The sequence below is a fragment of the Lampetra planeri genome, chromosome 2, assembly GCF_965212315.1.
Source record: "Lampetra planeri chromosome 2, kcLamPlan1.2.h2, whole genome shotgun sequence".
Classification (NCBI taxonomy): domain Eukaryota; kingdom Metazoa; phylum Chordata; class Hyperoartia; order Petromyzontiformes; family Petromyzontidae; genus Lampetra; species Lampetra planeri.
The window spans coordinates 34616693-34638471 of NC_136108.1; the positions used below are offsets into that span (position 1 = coordinate 34616693).

A 21779-nucleotide genomic window follows, 5' to 3' on the forward strand; every position below is an offset into this window, starting at 1 on the left:
ACGAGTGCACTTAGAGCCGGCGCAGGGACGAGCACAGGCCACCCAGCCAACGGGGCATGGACATAGAGAGAGAGAGACGCGAACAATGAAGACGTTGTCAGGCGGCACGGCGTCGCGGGTATTTCTGACGTTGAAAGGCAACGCACGAGCGGATGAGCGGTGACTTTTAACATTTGTTTTTGTATTTCAAAATACTCGGGAGATGTATAAAAAAACATCCCTCAACACCTTCTGCAATTGCGTTCCGGCCAGAAGGCTCAACGGTATGGCGAGCGGCTTGCAGTCGGAAGGCTGTGAGTAAATAGATCCCGGTTGGGACGTTGACTCAGAAACTCATCAGCTCTCTAGGGGCTCAATAAAACGAGAAGCACCTGATGAGGATATCAAATAGTGCTAGCCCTATGGATGGACTCATCTACGCCATGGGAATGTGGAGTGTCTACCACTGGCTCTGCAGGGGCTGTTCACGGCAGATGACCACCATTTGCGTTGATACTCATTTGAACAGCAGCAGGATATCGCTATGACTACGATTAATGGGTAGAAAATTGGTGAGTGGCTGAAATGGGGCACTCAAATTGTCCGGCACGGGCTAAGGCTTTGTAAAGATCGAGTGCGACACTGCAAGGTGTGATTTGGGCTCGCTGTTGACTTTCTTGTCATCCATATATAAAAGTTAGTGGATTCGTGCGTGTGTGTGTGTGTGTGTCACACGGTACTCGCCCCCCAAAATGTAACGCCGTTTCTTTCGGGCCTATTGGTTGGCTACAACAACATTTACAATCGGGGACTGGCAGAAAGTGCCCGTTTTATTCACCGTGTTTTTTTTGGAGTCCAGCAATTGGTCAATATACGATTTGAGTCGACATGTCTCCGTTTTTATCACGTACCGTATCTGCGCCGTGTTGTGGGGAAAGGCGTTTGAGTATTCGCAATGTTGCTACGCACGTGCTTTCGTTGCACAACATTAACGGTTGACACCTCATTAATGTCTCTTTTATTTCTCTACGATTTATCACCCATGCGACTTTTCTTTGACGACAGACACTTATTATTTTCTCAAAATACCCTCACCATTTACTGTATGCAGCTCAGATATATTACATGGTGAGGGTATCTAACAACATTACATGTCACACTATACAGCACACTGTACTGTACACTATCTACTGCCCATGGAAATCATTCGTGGCATTATCAACAGTTACGTCAACATCAAATGCCACCGTATTGATTGAAGACCCAATTTGTTCAGAAGAAGATGGAGTGTATACCAAAAATATTGTATAACAACAGGCCATTAGGCAGTGATTATATATTCGTTTAAGTTTTCGAATTATTACGTTAAATAACATAATTTTGGCGTACTGTTACACACAGATCACAACACACATAGCACCTATATTCATGCATGGACTACCTCATCCCTTGGGTCTGGGTAACGCTCCCCCCCCCCCCCCAGCTAGTTTATATAAATAAGACAAGGACGATTTATCTGAAATGGAAGCTTAACGTTCATTTTTGTTATTGAGAGAAATATAACACCAAGAGCGGCGAGTTTCAAAGGTTTGTTCAATGTCCTTTATTTGTTTTCAAAACAAGATGTTCAGCCCTTGGTAATCGTGGCTTTTGATCCAATTGTAACCCAGGCTCCCACATGAAACAGAATACTGGAGATTAAGGTGAAGGTGCTATTTCTCTCAGTAACCACCCTTACGCAAACGACCGCTCGAAAAAAATATCTCTTCACATGTCAACGATGGCCGATGGTCAAAAATAATCACGGAGTGGCCGCCAAGGAACGGAACGCATCCAAGAGGGGACGGCCACCGGGGAGATGGAGCAACGGGATCGGTTGGTGTCGGCTGGATTAGTGTGTCGCAGGATCGTGAGGGGTGGCATCGGCTTGGGGGGGGGGGGGGGGCATTAATCCAACAGTGGATTGAGAATGACCGATGATGATGACCAACAAATAAACAGAATCACATAATAAATCTGTCCATGGCCTTCTAGTTAAGCGAGTGAAACATTAATCCGTTGGCACATCACACGCTTAATGGGCGCATGGGGGAATGGAAGTTTTGACAGAAACCATACAGGAAAGAACTATCAACAACTTATCTTTATTCTAAGTGTCTCTGTGTTATCTCTCTCTGCTTATATGTCTGTCTATATGTCTCTGGTTCTGTGTTTTATCTCTCTCTCAAACTTAGCATTCTCTGGAAGAACGTAATCAACCAGGTAGGGTGTTGACTGTTATGTTAGCCGACTCTCTGTGCTGTATTGCGTTATATTTCTAAGCATACTAGGTTTGTTTTTCTCTTTCATTTATACCTGATGATGATTGCTTGTGTTGCAATCGAAACGTCATATGCTATTATTTAATTTGTTATTTTTTCTTTATACTTGACTTTACCGAAAGAACCCAAGAGTAATTCCTGCAGTCACGAAAGCTCCAAATTAAGTATCAACAACTTCTTTATAAATGAGGCTGGGATTTCCTATCGAATGCAACATTGTGCACGTGTAGTTTGGAGAGATTGAAGAGGCAATCAGGCGTAGGCAAGAGGATAGGTGCAAGGTCTTGGAGCCTGGAATTGAACAGGGCCAGCGAGCCGGCAGCGCGGAGGGCTGAGGGTAAGGGAGCTGCAGACTCAACGCTCGTCAGCTTTCCGCGGACTTGCGTGATTTCCAGCTGGACTCTCAAGTGTTTATGTTTCAATGTTTAAGAAGCGAGATGTTTCATTATTATAATTCACGGCTGTGACGGTGGAAGCGCTGTCAACGATGATGATGATGATGATTGCGAATGTGGTAATTGGGCTTTCGTGTGATTAATCGCGATAACGTCGGTGACATTTCATCTTTTACTGCACACACATCTCATTTTCATATCCCTGGAAATCGAGGTTATCAGTTGCATGATTACTAAAACTATACAAATGAGTCGCCCTTAAATTGTAATTTTAATGTGATTCTTGAATGAGACAGTGCGGTTAAATTTTGTCTCACCATTCCAGCTTTGTGCATTTTCCCAATGACTTACCGTCTCACATCAGTGGGAGGTTGCCAATTTTCCTCCGCTGCCTCATTGTCTAAAATTGCCTTCAAACAGCCATTTCGGCTGTCGACTTCCTGGCCCTTGTTCAAGCCCAGGCTCAACACTTTCCCCTTTTCTGCCTATGACCGTCGGCCTCCCTCTCTAAAACAAACATGTCCTCTGTCTCTGTACAGCCATCCTGACACGTGGTCCCATGTCAGGATGTGGGTTCGCACGGAGACTCGTAGACTTAAATTTCGATTTAAAGCTTTCGTGGCTGCAGAGATTCATCTTCTTATTTTATTATTTTCCTTCTACGTGACTTTACCGAAAGAACCAAGAAGATTCGTAGACTTGTATAAGAGGCCCATAGACTCACATTGAGACCTGTGATGGGCTGCCTCTGTCTTGAAAATATCTATTCTCGCTGTTTCTATACAGCCCCTTGAAATGCGGCCACATTTAGATGCTGTATTAATCCAAATTGTTTCGGATAATATTACGTGTCTCCTTTACCTTTTTAGAGTTATTCTTCTACCGATTCAATATTTCCCCACATCTCACCTTCACATTTTGCTGGTTCCCTGAAATAGTTTTTTTAATGACGGTGTCACTGTGTACATGTAACATGTAATCTAAAGCCTAGTTCGCATTAGCCGGTAACAAGATCGCTATTATTCATCTATCACATGTACCTGTAAATGAGGAACACGTGGTTATGCGGCGGCATTGGGGCAGGGGTTGTGGTGTTCTTCCCGTTGACGTCGGTTGCTTGTGGTAGAGCAAAGCCAAAGTGATTTCCTGCTCAATGAACATTGAAGCATCGCTGCTCACCTCCTGTTTACAGCCCTGCAGAGCCGGTGGTAGACATTCCACAATTCTACAGTGGGGTCAAGTCTGTCCATCGGACAACCACTGTTGACTTCCTCACAAAATGGTACCAGTTTTATCGACCCCGGAGGGATGATGGGCTCAGCGAAACCCCCAACCAGGATTTTGACACGCAACGTTTTGTCCGCGAGCCACTCGCTCTGCTGTCGAGCCGCGTGGCCGGTTTGGTGGAGCAAACGGGCTGTTTGAATATCCAGAAAGGGCAAAAAGGCATTCAAGGAACAAGCGCCCATTTAAACGGCGATTATTAAAATTCACACTCATCAACATTCTGTGCAAAACTCAGGTGAAGTTCAAATCGCGCTCGCCTCATCACTGAGTCAGCTCCTGCTGTGACAGAAGTGGGGCGCCAACAATGATCCAAATGGCTGTTTTGAACAAAAAAAGAGGCCCCTTTTATCCTCCTGCAGTCACCCTATGGGATTATTTAGCTTGTGAACTACGGGCCAGTGTGACATTTGAGCCAAATATAAATTCTACTTTATATATATACAGTTTGATGCTAGTATTTTTTTCCCCTGGATGGTGCCTATCGTTCGTGACTCTGTGCCTAAGCTGTTGCACTTTGGACGACGCCAGGTGAGAAAACGGAGCGCCCTCGCTAAATTCTGATAAGCGAAATGTCATCGAGGCGCGTGTGCCTGGCATTGTGGTGGACGGGGTTATAAAGGCTTTGGCTTCCAGGACTTTGGGAAACAGTACAAAGGGTCTCTGATAAACCCACAAAAAGGTCACGGCAGCACGGGGCGTGCCACTTGAAGCTACCGGGATAATTTAGAAGCTTGAACAAAAACATGAAAGTAATAAAAAAATAACGAGTAAACTTTTATTACTTGACAGCTTTTCCAAATCTTTCCAGAGCACACGGCACAAAGAGTAACTTACTCTTAGTTCTTTCGGTAAAGTCACGTAGGTAAAAAATGAAATTAAAATTAATAAAAAAAAAATCACGATGTTTCGGAGGCAACACAAGCTTCCGTCTTCAGGTGAAACTGTCACAGCAAAAAAATCTGTATCTTCCCATGTGCGGTTAGGATTAAGCTCACTGAAAGGGCTCTCGGACGTAGCTCTGTGATATTCGCTTCCGTGGGCCATTCTCTTACAAGAAGGGCTACGTTGCCCTGCAAGAGACCCGAATGGATGGTTCGCCTCGGCCTTGTGACGTGCCGCCGAATGCAGCATCGGAATAAAGTTTGGAGAAAAAATTCACGAAAGTTTTTAAGAAGGATCTGGGTGCTATTGCATCATTACTATTCCCTCTTCGTCTCGCTTTTCTGCATTGATTTTTATTTACAGCAGTCAAAGCCATTTTTCCCTTTAATAATTAAAGGAGATTTAAACAAATGTTGAGAACTTTTTGAGTTCAGTTCTATCAAAATGTCAGCAGCTTATTTATTTTTAAATTCCGTATTGACCAATGCAGTAGCGGCTGGTGGGCCACAGAAGCCACCGCTAATTTGTGAATCTTAATCAATTGACGATATGCGAGGGCATGCACAGCAAGGTGCAGCAGGGTGCTTCTCCCCAGGGTCTTCCTGGGCAGCTGTTCTCTGGATCTGCCTCAGTTGCAAGTTAGCAATGATTAGGGCCCAACAAGCCCGCAAGCCCACAGTGATCTGCTGCCCCTGCAATCATGTCGCACAGCATATCGCCAAATAAGAAATCAGCGTTCACAGTGCGCCGATACATATGTAGGTACGCGCACGCACACGCGCACACAAACGCACACGCGCGTGTCTCTGTCATATGGACGGGGCTATACAACACCGGAGCAACCGCTGCGCAATCTCCATAGCAATGACGTAATCTACATGCAAATTGCTCTCACGTGGAGCAGAAATGATCCAAAGCAATCTTATTCGCAAGCGAGAGCCCACTGTTAAATCAACGGCAATCGGCTGAAACATCATCATGGTGTTATAGATAGATACGTTTTCTATTGAGCTCCACTGTTTTTGATGAACGTGCCGAGGTTTTAATTGACGCCTGTTCCCCGCTTGCCAGCACAATATCACGCAGCGCGCACCGTGTTAATTCGCGGTGCGATCGAGAGAGAGAAAAAATAATAAAACTCGGCGATTAGTAAACACGTTCGTGTGATCTGGACGGTTCCGGACACTTGTGACAGTCGTTCGAGAAGCGTCTTTCATTGGGCTATTGCCGGCGACTCGCATGGAGGAGAGGCGATCGCCGGGTGTCAAATCGTCGTCACACTCAACGCTCGCACGCTCGCACGCTTTGTGTGTGCGTGCGAGCGTGCGGGGTGATGGAGCGGTTAGCACTGCGCTGCGCTACGAAACCGGCGGCCCGAGTTAGATTTTCGCTCACGGCCAACACCGGTGACGATTATTTGAACCTATCCTGGGCATCCCCTAGGTAGATTCAGCCTCAAATGAGTGCGTAGTGCGTTCTGTAAACATTGCCACTAGGCAGACAAAGGCGGTCGGGCGTGGGGCTGGCTACCCACTCCGTCGTGTGCCGTTCCAGCCTTCATAGCTACTTGCTAACAGCACTTCCCCCAATAGTCTGTTAAGGCTATATGGGGGATCTTTGTATTTTCTGTACGAGTGTTGGGCAGAGCGAGAGTGTGGCGGTTAGCGCTACGCTACGCTCAGAACCCGGCGGCCCGAGTAAGATTTTCGCTCACGGCCAAAACTAGTGACGATTATTTGAACCGGTCTTGGGCCTCCCCTAAGTCAACTGAGCCTTAAATGAGTACCTGGTGTGGTGTGTAAACATCGCCACTAGGGAGACAAAGGCGGTCGGCCGTGGTGCTGGCCACCCACCCCCTCGTGTACCGTGCCGGCTTTCATAGGTGCACGCTAACAGCACTTGCCCCAACAGCCTGGGTAAGCTGTACGGGGGCTCTTTGTCTTTGTTATGTACCGTGTCCAGATTTGTGTCAGACAAACAATCAATGGGCTCGCGAGTATAATCTGTATGGGATAATTACTCACGATCGATGCTGCAGTGCGTTCTTACTTTTATCTAAATGTCTTCTTTGATCCTGTCCCAAATTAACGTGTAATCTATTTGTTCTAGTTTTCTGTTGTGGTTGATCACTTAACAATGTTATAATTCTCTAATGATGCGGCATAAAAGCCCACGCTGATTCGAATCGATATCTTTGCTAAATTCAAGTGTATTTAGTTTCGTCGGCTATAATCAGCAGTTTTTTCTTCTTCTCTAATTGCCGCAATGCCACTGCGACTAATATATTTCCGTCAAGTTTTAAAAACGTTTTAAATAAACGCTAAATGAATATGAGTGGTGTCTCTAAGAGCCTGCGATGAAGTCTGGGCTCTCAAGTGTGGCGCCTTCGTCGTCTTCAGCACAGCCACCAATTACTGAACACAGAAAGAGAGAGAAAAAACGCATTAACTTGGGGTTTGCACTTAGTGTGGCTACATTTCGGCTCTGAAAATTAATAAGAATAATATTGGGTTGACTGTCAGGGCACGGACATTAATCGCTGTAGCAGGACGGGTGGTTAAGTGCCACCGCCGAGTGTGGATAACGGGTCACACGAGGTGATCTCGGAAGCAGTTCTGTGATATCTACTTCCTCGGACCGTTCTAGAGAAGAGGCACAGCCTCGACGTACGTGGCGAAGGGACATCTGACAAATAATGGCAGAGGTTCATTGCAAGCCATCTGGCTACCATGAAGAGGTTCGTTCATGAGGCTATTCCATTTTCTGCTCCCCCCTCCTCTTTTCCGAACATAGATGGACTCGTCCATCTGGCAAACTGCCAAATCGCTGTCCTTGGTGCTGACGTCAGGACAAACCGCCACTTTTAAAAAAAAATTATTGCTGTGGATTTCACACCTAATGACGATTGCTTGTGTTGCAGTCGAAACGTCGTGAGAATTTGTATTGTTTTATATTTATATTATTTTATTTTATTATTTATCTTCTACGTGACTTTACCGACAGAACCAAGAATATGAATCCCTGCAGTCACGAAAGCTTTAAATCAAAATAATGGCAGACTTGGCTGAAAAGACAATGGTGCTACGCCCTGCAAGAATTCCGCACGGATCTCTTGGTCTCACGACACACTGATCGCATCAGAGGGACAGGACTGCGCAAAGCAGCGTGGATGACAAGTTCGGGTGAATTGCGCCGTTGACTCACGCCTTTGGCTCTTTGCACTTGCAGGGAGTACCTGGGAAAGCAACTCCAGAGCCAGCAGGGCTCCGTTCCCACGCGGAGCTAGAACAGCGCCACCACCGCCACCACCGCCACCACCCTCACCACCGCCACTACCCTCACCACCGCCACCACCCTCACCACCACCACCACCAACCACCACCGTTGCCGCCACCGTGACCGTCACCGCCACCGCCACCACCGTTGCTGCCACCGCCACCACTGCAGCTCCGCACGAGACTGGGGCTGTCCTCCTTCAAAACTGCTGCCCTGGTGACGGCGGTTCGAGTACCTCCTCTGACTCGTGGAGTGAAATATCGAGATTGAAGATCGTTGCCTCTGTAAATGTATCTGTCGGTTTCCCTGTCGATTTTTCTTTCCTTCAACCTCTTTAATGGTCATCATCTTAGAAGCCACGAGTCCCATTGTCGAATGGGCTCTCCTTGTACCGTACTGCTATTCTGTGCCTCTTCTCTTAGTCACATCCACTATCCTTATATAGGGATCGATAAACTTACAGATCCGTTTGACTCACGTATACACTTACATGACCCATATATATTTACACCATAGACTTGTATAGAGATCCATTACTTACATGGGGTCCCACAGTCACCCATTTCAAAGCTAGAAGCTCCATTATTGCATCATGGGCTTGGATGCTCGGATTTTCTTTCTTCAGCTGCTGCTATTCTGTGCCCCATCTCGAGTCACGTGCGCTGCCCTCATACCTCATCCCACCTTGTCCTCCCATCTTATCCTCGGTCTCCCACTATTCCCTCTGCTCCGCACCAGCATATCTATAGCCATTCGAGTCTACGGGTCTCTGTGACGAGTTACTTCCCGTGCGGATGTCTTCACGTTCACTTTCCTCAATCGGTGCAGGATATAACCTCTGCCTGCGGAAGCTCAGTCGGAAATAAAGACGTGTGATTATTGTCAACGGTTTGCGATGATCAGTTTTTAATAATTTGCGGGAAGACGACGAAAACAACAACAACAACAACAATAACAACAGAGCGTGAGCAATGAGGCTGTGCAAAGCAGCGGGCAACACGTAGGGACAATAAACAGGGAAGCAAGAAAACAAAAATGATTGACAGCTTGCAAACGCGTACGGAGCGGGGGTAAGAATAGGGACACACGAGAGAGAGAGAGAGAGACAGGGCAACTTGGCGCTTGACCCGAGGGCTAACGAGATGCAAATGAGTCCCAGTGGAGAGGACGAGGGTACCAGGGTCACCGATGCACGGATCCCACAAGACCCATGTGGGATTGCAACTCTTCTCCACTGCAACAACCGAGCCGTGCCGAGCCATCCCCGGTGGTCGCGGGGCAGCAGGTGCCAGGTTGGTTTTCCACTGCGGAAGCCGTGCCGTGCCGCCGACGGCACACGCGGTGAACGAGTCGAGGCGCGTGTGGGAGACGCAGCGACGCAGCGTTGTCGACCGTCGTCACGCTTGCTTCCGGCTTCACGTCTCAAACATCTTTTTTTTTTCTCAAACATCTGTTATGCAAAAAAATATTTAAACTCAACTGTTTTTTTTTTTTTTACCAGGTGAGGCCCACTGAACTATGTTGCTCTGTTTCAGAAGCCGCCTGGTCACAAATGATAGCTCAACGAAGTGGCTCATCGTGTGGACATTTATAGCAGACAAATACTCTAAACGCGCGATGTTGATTCTAAATGTGGAGTCGAAAACCAGGGGACCCGGAGAAAAACCCACGTGACCACGGGGAGAACACGCACACTCCAAATACAGGGTGTTTGAAAAAGATGTACCCAATTTCAAAGCAGTATATTTCACAAATCGGGTCCATCTTTTTCAAACACCCTGTATAAAGGCGTCAGTATTGAACTCACAGCCTCCTGTATGCCAGGCGAGGTAGGTCATAATCAAAATATATATTTATGCCGGAGGAATCCGATGAGCTGTAAAGTTTACATCTCACCACTGCTTGTGTTATCCATCCAAGCACAAACCATCCTTGAACCTGCTTAGCTTCCGAAACATGACCAGATGTAGTTCATTCAGGCTGAATCTATTGCAGGTAAACTTGAGATCAGTCTCTGCAGCAGATTTTTTGCAGTGGACTATTCACGATGCAGTATCATGTACAAAACTAAAATATATCGATAGCAATCGAGCACAGCGCTAATGGTAGAAACAAATTCGGGTTGATGGATCTAAAAGCCCTCTTTTTATCGTGCGTACCAAATTAAAAATGTTTTTTTTTTTATCGAAAATCCATCAAGGCGCACAAGTCTTGTTATTGAAAGATTACATCTGGGTGAAAACAATAAGTGTGACTTAATTTAAACCCAACGCGAGCGGGCGAGGCATCAAAGCGACGATCGACAGGTTGGATCAATGGAATATGACCCTTCCTCCATTCCAGGAGGAGTCGCCTCTCCCCGTTCGCCCCGAGGCATTTCCCCGCTGTCGCGTTTCGTTCACCGCGCCTCGCCCGTGCCGCCACCACCACGCTGGCGAGGGAGGGAGGGGAGGGAGGGGAGGGAGGGTAAGGGAGGGGAGGGAGGGGGCGGAGGGGGGAGGGGAGGGAGGGAAGAGTAGGGGAGGGGCGGGAGGGGGCGGAGGGAGGGGAGGGAGGTCAGCGTGCGTCGGAATGACGGCACGCGCGTACGTCGTTTTCCCTGCCAGTGTTTGTCAGTCATAATATTTTTTTCTTTCGTGGCTAGGCCACGTAATTGATGATCTGAGCAAATTTGTGTTCTTGAAGCCGCGGCAGTTGACACGGTTTGTTTCTGATTTCCTGTGTTGATTTTTTTTTTACTTTCTAGGTCTTGTCCTGATCATGTTTGACTTAGTTTCAAGAGTTATAATGCTACACTTGGTTGTATCTATTTTTCTTCCGTATGGCAAGCTGGAAATTGCAAAATGTTTTACGTGTATCAATTTTATCGCGAGAATCGCTCTTCAACAATCATAATTGGCGTGCTAAATACTTGGTCACGTGATAAATACATTGGATAATTAGGTCATTACATGTCCTAACCCAAACATCTATTGTGATCTGTAATGCTCGTTGTTGGTGTAATGTTTCTTCTCCATTGGCTCCTTAACTGTGCCACTTGAACTCTTAAACCGTAGCCTCTACCAATGCCACCACCGCCACCACCACCACCAGCTAAATCCCAAAATGAATGGGTGACCTCAAATGACACTCTTGATTCGTTGCTCATTGGTGGAGGCGCTGGGTTATCTGCTGCTGCCCACGTGCCGTTTAGACCGAGGGCTCATAACAGCCTGAATCATGCGTGGGCAAGTTGATGCGTCTGCGATGTTGTTTTTCAAATAGCCTACGAAGGGAATTCCAGTTGAAACTGAACTTTGAGATTCCAGAAAATGTGAAAATGAAGTGAGGTGCTGTGAATGAAACGTATCTCTACTTTTCGTCTGTTTGTTCAGTCTTCATTTATGCGAGCAAACACGCCAAGAGAGGTGCACGCTATGGAAATTATACTGGGAGGCAGAAAATAAGAACGGGTGGATCAAAGAATGATTGCGAGTTAGAGTCACCACATTGACTATGAAGAATGATAAACTGCGAAGCTTGGGCAAGGACACATCGTTGCCAGAAGGGATGCTGGCTGGTTCCTCGCGACTGACGTTGGCAAGGTAGCCAACGTCGTCTCAAGGACAATTCAGATAAGAAACGTGAATTTTGAGTGGGGAAATAGAAGCCGCTTATTTTTTTTTTTATCTCAAAATATCAACAAACACTTCACAGAGACCAGACAGAAGTGCAGAGATTGTTGAGATATGCCCACACTTTTTGAAAAACCCACGAGAGGTATCAAGCAATGCGCTGCTCGCGCTAGACACAAAGCAAAGCGAGCAAGAACTAACATTAAAATAAATTAAATCACGACGTTTCGGGCGCAACACAAGCGTCCAGAAACGTCGTGACTTTACCGAAAAAACCAAAGAGTATGAATCTTTGCAGTCACGAAAACTTCAAATCGAGAACTGGCTTAGGACGTTGTGCATTGAAAGGGGGCACCAAATGTAATGTCTGCCCCATGGGCGAGCGCCACCACCGAGGCGACAAATCTCTGTGTGCACATTAGTCCTTTTCACTCCGGCTGTAGCTGAATGTCGCAGCTCTGCCAAGACCGGCAGGTCAATCCGACGTCAACGACCACAGCAGGAAGTCTTCACGACCGTTCAACTGCTGATGGTCAGCAGTTGTCCTGAATAAATACCATCGATCCAATCGCCGTAAGAGACCAATTTCCGCACACTTACGCGTATCGAAATTGAAAAATAAAATTACTTCAGTCGGTCGCGACAATTGGAACGTCACTCAGCTGTCTATACAACGGTCACAGCGACTGATGCACGGCTCCCGGCGTATTCTTCATCTTTATTTCCTCTGGCATACAGCAGTGGAAACCCAAGTGTTTTACATCGTGAAAAATGAGTACCTACGAAAAAAGTATTCAACTCTGTCGGGGGTGAAGGTACTGGGCGTCTGATGGGGTATTAAACAGTGACAGCCTTGACCACTAGTCGTCGGCGCTTGCCAAAAAGTCCATCTCGTCGGTGAAATGGCAAAGAGTATTTTTAAACTTTTTCCATTAAGAAAGTAATTTTTTTTTTCTTCGTACATTTCCAAATGCGTATACGAATAACTACATGGTGGGGAAGGTCAATTTGACAACATTTGACCAAGTTTTTGATGGAAAAAAAGCCCAACATGAGATGTGAGTAATTGGATTTGATGTAGTGCAACGCTTGTCTGACATTGGCGGCGAGTAATATTTTAGAAAACAAAATTATAGAGAGAGCGAGAGAGCTACGCTTGAATAAGCTCACGCAATAGCGAGATGCGGAGCGACCGAGGGGGGGGGTCGTAGATTGGTTCGAAGGTTATTTTGAATAAAATCGACAGCAGCTTTCACTTGCCTCTTTTTGTTCAAAGTGGCATCCCCGCAAATGTAGCCAGCGCCAACTCTAGCCCCGCCCCCCCCCCCCCCCGATTAAGCATAATTTTTTTTTACCAAATCCATCTAGCTGCCGCCCCTCGGCTGAACTCTACCCTCGGCAAAGTCGATCTGCGAGCGACAGCAAAGACCGGGTCCACCTCTCTTCAAATCATCAGCGCGCACAACGCCGCCTCGCCGAGCCTGTGACCCCCACAATGCCCTCGCAAACGAGGGAGCGGCCACGCAGCACGGAGTTGTTTATGTTTTAGTGTCGCGCCGTTCGAGGACCTGGTGTGGGCGTTCAGCTTCGGCCCGCGGTGAATGTCTATGTTGCTCCTTCGCGCAACGTTACGGCTTCCCGAACGGCGCAAAAATCGAGTTGGGTTCGACATTTTTTTCGAGTGACCCGCAAGATGTTGCCGGGAAAAACAACGCCCCGCGTCTCTCACGGTGGTTGAATTCCGCCAGAACACGAAGTGCTCATTGCGTAAAGGCAAGATGACCCAAAAAACAACTAAATTATGCTTTCGTCATCCATAGAATGAAGAAAGAAGAGGCGAGAGGGGGACAAAGCCACGGCTCCTGCCATTGTTATGGTGGAACGGTGAAGGGACATAAAACAAATTCAGAGATTTCTCGCCCTAGTGAGTGTCGAGGCGGTGCTCATCCCCTGTTTACAGCCCTGAATCAGTGGTGGGAATTTCAAAGTCCGATAGCAAGGGGCCACACAATAGGACAACCACTCTTGACTTCCAACAAAGTAATTCCGATTTTATCGACCCTGGACATCATGAATGACCGAGCCAACTCGCAAGCAGAATTTGAACTCGCGACCTTCCGATTGCGAGCGGTTCGCCCTCCATCACAATCACAATCTGTATCTGGATGAATCCGATGAGCTATGAAGCTCTTTCTTTCACAGCAGGTTAAAACCACAACACCTGGTCGGCTAAAAACGGCCAGCACAGCATCACGATTTGCCACAGTGGTCGAGAGGCGCTCGCGAGCCCAAGAGCTGCCCGGTTGTATTCTGCGAGGCAGCACGGCCAATGCGCAAGCCACTGCGCTTGCTCGAGTTGCTATGGCGACCTCAGTGCGTTTGAGGGAGGGACGTCACACACGAACAAACGACGCACGTGTTGACACTTGCGTTATACACAAAGCACTTATCCACGAGGGGGACACCGCAGCACGTGGTGAGGCTCACGCTGCATTATCCTGCTAAAGATGTCTTCCTTTGCGCGGATAATGAATTGAGTAGCGGCCACTGATCGATGTCCCGGTTGTGAATCAAGTTGGTGGATTCCGAAGTGAATCCCGCCCTCGGTTAGAATTTGCACTCACGCACCGCGAACATCAGTGGCGAACGAGAGTCGAGGTGTTCTGCCGCAGCAAATGTTGGGTGTTATTTGACACGGCCGTTATCGCTTGCTGAATACACTGCTTGAGGTATTTTATTTGTGTGTGTGTGGCGACTGGACTGTGGCCGTTCGTCGTTGGAACGTGATGGAGAAGAAACGCTCACGCCTTCAAGGCGCACAAGCCTTGTTACTGAAAGATTACATCGGGGTGAAAACAATAAGTGTGACTTCATTTAAACCCAACGCGAGCGGGCGAGGCATCAAAGGGACGATCGACAGGATGGATCAATGGAATATGACCTTTCCCCCCATTCCCGGAGGAGTCGCCTCTCCCCGTTCTCCCCGAGGCATTTCCCCGCTGTCGCGTTTTGTCCCACGTCGCCTCGCCCGTGCCACCACCACCACCACGCTGGCGAGGCGGATGCCTACGGATGAGTGACGGCGCAGGAGAGGACACAGAACTGAGAATTTTTCCACGGAGGAACTATTAAGCCGTTGATGCTCAACTGAAGTGAGTAAGTGTCACCTAAATGTGTCAAAACAATGGGTGCAAATTACCAAAAAGTGGTTGTAATATTTTGTATATTAAAGTTTGAAAGTGCATTCACCGTACTTCTTATCTGCATACTTCATCATTGCCTTTAGTCTATCCACTACTGGATCAAGGCCTTTCTGAGCTGATCTCATTGCTCTGTACACACAGGGATTATTCTCTCGGGGAAATTCCCTCCTTGAGCTGTAATTCTGTCGACTATCTCACCCGTTGGCCCTCATCCCTTGTGGCTCTCTTTCCTGCCCAAGCCCGCTTACCTTGCTGGACTGTGAATTTCTCTGCATGCATAACATTGGATATGTGCAATTTCGAACATGCAAAGCTCTTGAAATGATGCCCTTGCTCAATTCAAGAAACGTGTGACATCGTATTGCGCTTTGTGTTCATGGCCGTATGACGTCTTGGGGCCTTTGAGCCTGTGCTTAGCAACTGTGTGAAAAAAAAATTAATATCACAATGTTAAACTTTTTGAGAGTTTGAAAACTAAAAAAAATACTCTTCTTGTCAGAATACATCAATCTGGAGTGACAATTGAGGCAGTGGCTGACAATTGAATGGTGATGAAATATTGGGCGCCACGGTGGCGAGATGTTAACTACCTCGCCTGGTATACAGGAGGTCATGGCTTCGACACCAACTCTGACGCCTGCTGCTATATATTTGGAGTTTGCTTGTCTCTCTCCCCGTGGCCGCGTGTATTTTTCTCCGGGCTCTCCGGTTTTTCCCTCCACATTTCGAATCAGGGTTGGGATCGAACCCACGACCTCCTGCATACCAGGCGAGGTAATTAACATCTCGTCGGCGCGGCACAGCAATCTGTGTTCACCACAAGTAAATCGGCGGGTCACGTGTGGTGTGATGAAGTGTGGTTGCTGCCACTTCTTCTGGGCCAGCGTGCAAGGGGAGGCCAAAATACCCTCCACCAGAGGGCCCTCTCCAGAGCTCAATCGAAGTGAAGATCTTTCTGCCGCGAGGACGGGAAGCGTGAACGTAATTGCAGGCCTGCGCCTTTACTCGTCACGATTTGCCACGTGACGAGTTCGTGCACCACGTGTGGAGCTCCAAGTGTCTGGATGCATGAAACAAATTCGGGTTAAGCATGTTTGTGTTCATTTCGTTTGTAAACGCAACCGCCTCTCAAGATTTGTTCAATTCGCGTCCTGTCTAAAATCAAAAACACGTGTCAGACTCACAGGGCCGTACACAATGGGCGACCGCCCTTTCATCATTTATTTTTTTAAAGATAGATTCAGAATTGCAGAGCTCCTCTGTGCCTCTGCTAAATCTTGCAGCTGCATGTTGATGTTGCGCGATACAAAGTCTCAGCGCACATTCGTCAGCCACATTGCCCTAAGATGAAACATCAAACAGCAACTGCTCGAAACGCCGCCTATAATACAAAAAAAATGTGATTAATCATCGTGATTATCATAATCATAATCATCGTAAACAGCAGCAGTAGCAGCCGTGGTCAATCCACTGCTGCATGAAGGCTTCGCCAATCCGTCGTCACCTTTAATCACCTTGCGATGCAAAATATCCACCGAGCACCTGCACCAAAAACGGATTCCATCGTTCCGTCTCTTCGCTGGATGCGTTCCGGTCTCCTTGCCAGGCGGTGTTGTTGTTAAACGTGTTGAGGTTTTGTTATTCGTGCCCATGTACAACTACCAACTCAGTATCACAAGATATACGTGTGACACTAATTAATATCATACTATAAACAATAACCCAATATTTATCTGTTTAATTTCGGTTATCAACGCCTACACATTTATCATCATTTATAGCCTGTTCATTAAGTACGCTAATCTATCCGCATATTTTAGCCCAGGGAATATTATTTTTTGTGCAAGCGTACAAACAATTGGCCCGCAGTGCGACCGCGTAGGGGTCGGCGTCCGCCACCGTACGTCCGCGGGTGGCGCCACGCGTCGTCCGGCACGATGTCCGACGTTCCGTCGTACGTGCAGGAGAGCTTCGACGGGAGATGAAACACCATCGGCACGTCACGATGACCGGCACGCGAGACGCTGGAAAACAGCTCGTATTTGCAGCGCGTTTCCCAGTTCCCCTTTGCGCCTTTGCAGCCTTTGACATTCGAGCCTTCGGTGGGCTCCGATCCACCGTCGTTTCCTTTCCATTCCACCGAAGAGCACTCACGAGTCAATTTTGAATGTGCGTGCGCTTTTGGTGTACAAAAAGTTATCCCAAGTTTTACTTGTCCAATCGGACAAGAAGAAAAAGCAATATATATATATAGCATATATATAGGCAGAATACTTTATATCGTGGAATAGAAATTAAAATTGCAATTTTACAGGGCCTTTGTCAATCCACTGCTGGGCAAAATGTATACCCCACAACACCACCATGTCAGTCTCGGGGGTTGTTTGACCATACTTCACCACGCTGGTCAGTGAGCGTTGGTGAGGAAGAGGCCTAGGACTATTTCAGATACCGCTCGCCGCTGGTGTTAGCGAGTTCACTTGCTTGCTTGCGACCGTGCAAATCTTTCGGTCGTTTTTTAACCCACTTCCCGTGATCCAATCGAGCTAACATTTTGCACACAGACTCGTTGTGCGTGATAATTTATTTTCGTGAAAAAAAAATCCAAAATTTTCCACTTTTTAGGATTTTTTTTTCATATTTAATTTAAAATACCAATGTGATAAAACTGAAACTCTTACTCAAGAAAAACAGAAATGAATAATAAAATAAAACCGATGCCACGCATACAAAGGATTTATAGTGAAAAACTTTGTTTTTACGGGTTAATTTGTATTCGTCCAGGTAAGGTCCACTGAGCTGTATAGCTCTTTTTCAGAAGCGACCTGGCCCAAAATGATAGCTCAACGAAGTGGCTTATAATCATTTGGATATGTGTAGCAGCAAAATACTCTAAACGCGTGTTTCTAAATGTGGAGGGAAACCCGGACGAGCCGGGGAAAAACTCACGCGACCACGGGGAGAACCCACGACCTCCTGCGCGGTAGTTAACATCTCGGCACGGTGGCGGAGTACTGATGTTTACACACAGCAAAAAGATGTCCTTGTATTTCCGAGTTAACTGCGGCGTGATGCACAACTGTTTCATATCATCACTCGGCGCTGATGTTAACAGTGGCCGATCAGTGGACTTCACTTTTCTCACGTGTCGCGCTGAAATAGGTGAAGGATCAGCACGAGAAATGCGCGTCCACGCCACTGCTCTGGGTGACTTCCCACGCGAGGGAGCTCCAGCTAAGTCGGCAAACTGTTTCACGCCGGGCCAGACGTCCTCAAAGAAGTGGTCGCGGTGAAGCCGCGCGACACCGCTGGGTGGACAGAGGCGGGAGGGGGGGGTGCGGGGGGGGAGGGGGCGTGCGGTGGGAGGGGGGAGAGATTTAAAAGACTCAAGAGCCGCATGGCTCACAGGGCTATACCTAATAAATGTAACTTGAAACGTGCACCATCGTCTGCCACGCCGGGAGATGGACACGGCGACTAGGCTACTATCCATGACGCAGCGTCAGTGCCCCCCCCCCCCCATACAATCGTCGATGTTGAAAAGCTTCATACCCTAGAACAACAACAACAAAAACCACACGCGCGCACACAAAAACGTGACGTACAATTGGATATTCCCACAAATCAACGGGGCCGTCGGCAGGCGCCGCTTTGGAGACAACAACCTCTACGGGGGGTCGGCGTCAAGGCCCTCCGTGCTGCCATCACCCACCAGGGTGGCGAGGGTGGCGAGGGTGGATCTGTGTGGTGTTTTGTTTGTCGCGAGGGGCTCCACCACCAGAGAGATTCTGCCCACCCTAGAGGGAGGGTGTCGCGCGGCGTTCGCCATCACGGCCGACGCACCGGTGAGGCCACCGGGTCCCTGAGCGATAGCGTTCCCTCTCCGGCCATCACCTCCAGCGCCACTCAGCTGCTACTATTAACCTCCCCCCCCCCCAACCTCCAATCTTAGCCTCCGCCAACTCGGCCTTCCCGCACGCCACTCGGAAGCTCCCGTCCTACCCTTCTAAAAATACACAAATATATCAAAGGTCAAACTCTACAGCAGTGGCTACGGCCGCTGTGATCCCTGAAGGTTACAGTAACACGCGCTTCTTTGTGATGTCATTCTGCTCATGGGACCCAGCATCTCAGGTACCCCTTCTTTACATTTGCAATCAAGCTAAGTGAAATGTGACTTACAAATACAGTAAAACCTTGGATTACGAGTAACTTGGTCTGCGAGTGTTTTGCAAGACGAGCAAATTTTTTAAATAAATATTAATTTGATAAACGACCGAGGTCTTGCAATACGAGTAGTACGTATATACTTTGTCTGCTGAGCGTCACGTGATCACAACTGATATACGAGTGCTTTGATATACGAGTGCTTTGGATTACAAACACGTTTCCGGAACGAATTATGCTCGCAATCCAAGGTTTTACTGTATATATTTGCTGTCATTTTACCACAATTGTATCCCAATTGCGCTTTTGGCGTCACGGCATGAGATGAAATGTCCAATTCGGATATCTCGCAGAGCAGCGCGACCTTTCGTGTTCGAGAATGGGCGACTGAAGTGGATATCACATAGAGTGACCTCTGGCTCACACAGCAGAGGGCAGCACTTTCCCACCCACTCTACATTGGAGAGCAGTCAAAACTATATTTTAATTCTCAGAGGTGAGATTTAACCAAAGTAAGTGCAGAACCTAATTTAACGGTACGACTGGGTTCAAACCATCAACTCACCACATTAGAGGAAAACTCACGTCTTTAGAAGTGCTCGTTGTGTTTACTGGCACTACCGAGGTCGCAGCTTCGAATCCAGGCAAATGCTGTGTGATTAAACCGACTCCTCGTTGAACTTCTTCCACGCCGTACGTTTGCCAAACACACATCCAGGGCCACATCATTCATGGGCCACTTTGTTCGGCTCAGAGATGTCAATTTTAATAAAAAATTCCTTCCCCATTTTCCTCCAAAGCGCTGCATTAAATTTGTTGAAATATCATATCGTGCTTACTTGAAATAAGATACTTCCCACTCAAGACTTAATTCATCACTCAATATTGTCGTTAACGCCTGCTGTGCTGGCTTGGAGTAGGGATTATGATCATGATGCACGAGCAGCCGACTACAAGATACGCCTATCCATGATCATATCTAACGGTGCCCCACATTCCTAAAATCCTATGAACAGGTGTAGGACTCAAACAAAGCTCGGTGGATGTGGCAATATCAAATGAATGATCATTATCGCGTTCAGGACTATTGCGGATTAAATTAAGCACCGATCCGACGTTTGCACTTTGTTTTCACGGTTTGCAAATTACAGCTCTCCGGTGTATTTACACGATCTTCTGCATGTTGTTCGGCACGATGTCCGACGTTTCGCTCCCAGACACTGAAGAACAACTGCACGTGGAGAGACAGCATGCCGAGCAACGCGCAGTACAACCCAAAGCACGTCGGAGAGCTGCGCTATTTGCTCAGCCCAAAATAAATGTGCATGTTTTATGCGTTCATACCTTGGAGATGGTTACCGTTTGCGACCGAGTGACTCGTCCAATGTAATGAGGATGCGCAATGCATGATCGTGAGTGAGCACACTGGTAAAAGAAGAGATGCTAGACTTGCAATCCCAGAGGTTGGCAGTTCAAGCCAGCAGCGTGCAATGGGTGCACCACATCTCGCGGTGACGTGTGGTGGGGTGAATTGTGTGGTACGCCCACCTCTTTCCTGAGGCAATCTAAGGAAGAGTAGGCCAAAATAACCCGTAGAGCTCCCTCCAGCCGTGGGTGAATAAAGGTCACGAGGCTTCGCGTGTCTGGCTATCACACGCCACTGATGTCTACAGGAAGGTTAATGCTGTCAGTTGCATAGGTTCGCTTGTGACGGCTTTAAACACTACACCGCTAAATAAATGGTATCCCCAACGGTACGGACATCTGTCATGGTTATGCGCAGAGACCCCTATTGTCTTTGAGGGCAGATTAACATAAACATTCATCACGGAATTCCACCAAAGCGTTATTAATTATTGACAGAGATAATTTATTGATATGCCTAAAAGTAATGTTGCCTTCCAAACCATTGTTTTTGTCAGATTTAAATAAATTGGCTGGCCTCTAATTTAGTTCACTGTAATATTTAATGCCTATATTTATGAATTACCGCACCGTGTGACATTGCTCACAAAAGAATAATATTATTCATCAACAAGGCTCACCTATTTGTTTAGCTTGTACTATGTGGTAAATTAGCAATAATCCTCCCCCCCCTTGAAAAACACATTTTCTGAATAATGTCAATTATCAAAGCATGAGAGTGGTATACTGTGGTCCAGAACGAGACGATGAGGTTCGTGTGTGTGCTGGGTGGATTATAACCATTGTGAGGTCGTCTGAGGCGGTGGCGGCTCAGGAAAGACTTCATCCAGCCGTGCGTTGACCATGGCTGATGATGATATTAGTTGTTGAGCGTGCGAATCAAAGGAGACAACAGAATGTGTTTCGGTGCATGTTTTTTTTCCGGTATTATATTTGTTGCTGACAATTTGTTAATAGTAAAACATATTTTTCCGCTGCTCATCAGTGAAGCTAAATACATCCCCTTATTGTGTCAATATAACAATACATATGTATATTTTAAACATGACCATTAAGGCTGAAAATGTATTGTTGCTCTAATTTCCAGCCACGAGCATTAATACAGCATTGGAGCACAGTGATTGATAGTTTTGTCCCAAAAAAAAAAAATCCCAAATGATAATTTAATTACTAACATGATCCTCCCTGTTGTGCATTGCACATCCCCCCCCCCCCCCCCGACATGTATTT

At 47.2% G+C, this 21779-nt stretch overlaps 1 protein-coding gene across 1 annotated transcript in view; it reads left to right on the forward strand.

The window, feature by feature from the left end:
- The window catches only part of LOC144732577 (V-type proton ATPase subunit H-like), a 109559-nt gene extending 100533 nt beyond the window's left edge, over positions 1-9026 (forward strand). The window contains exon 15 of the mRNA XM_078614024.1: positions 8093-9026. Within this exon, the coding sequence (XP_078470150.1) occupies positions 8093-8150 (58 nt within the window). The 3' untranslated portion in view covers positions 8151-9026. The remainder of the gene's footprint in view (positions 1-8092) is intronic.
- The last annotated feature ends 12753 nt before the right edge of the window (positions 9027-21779 follow it).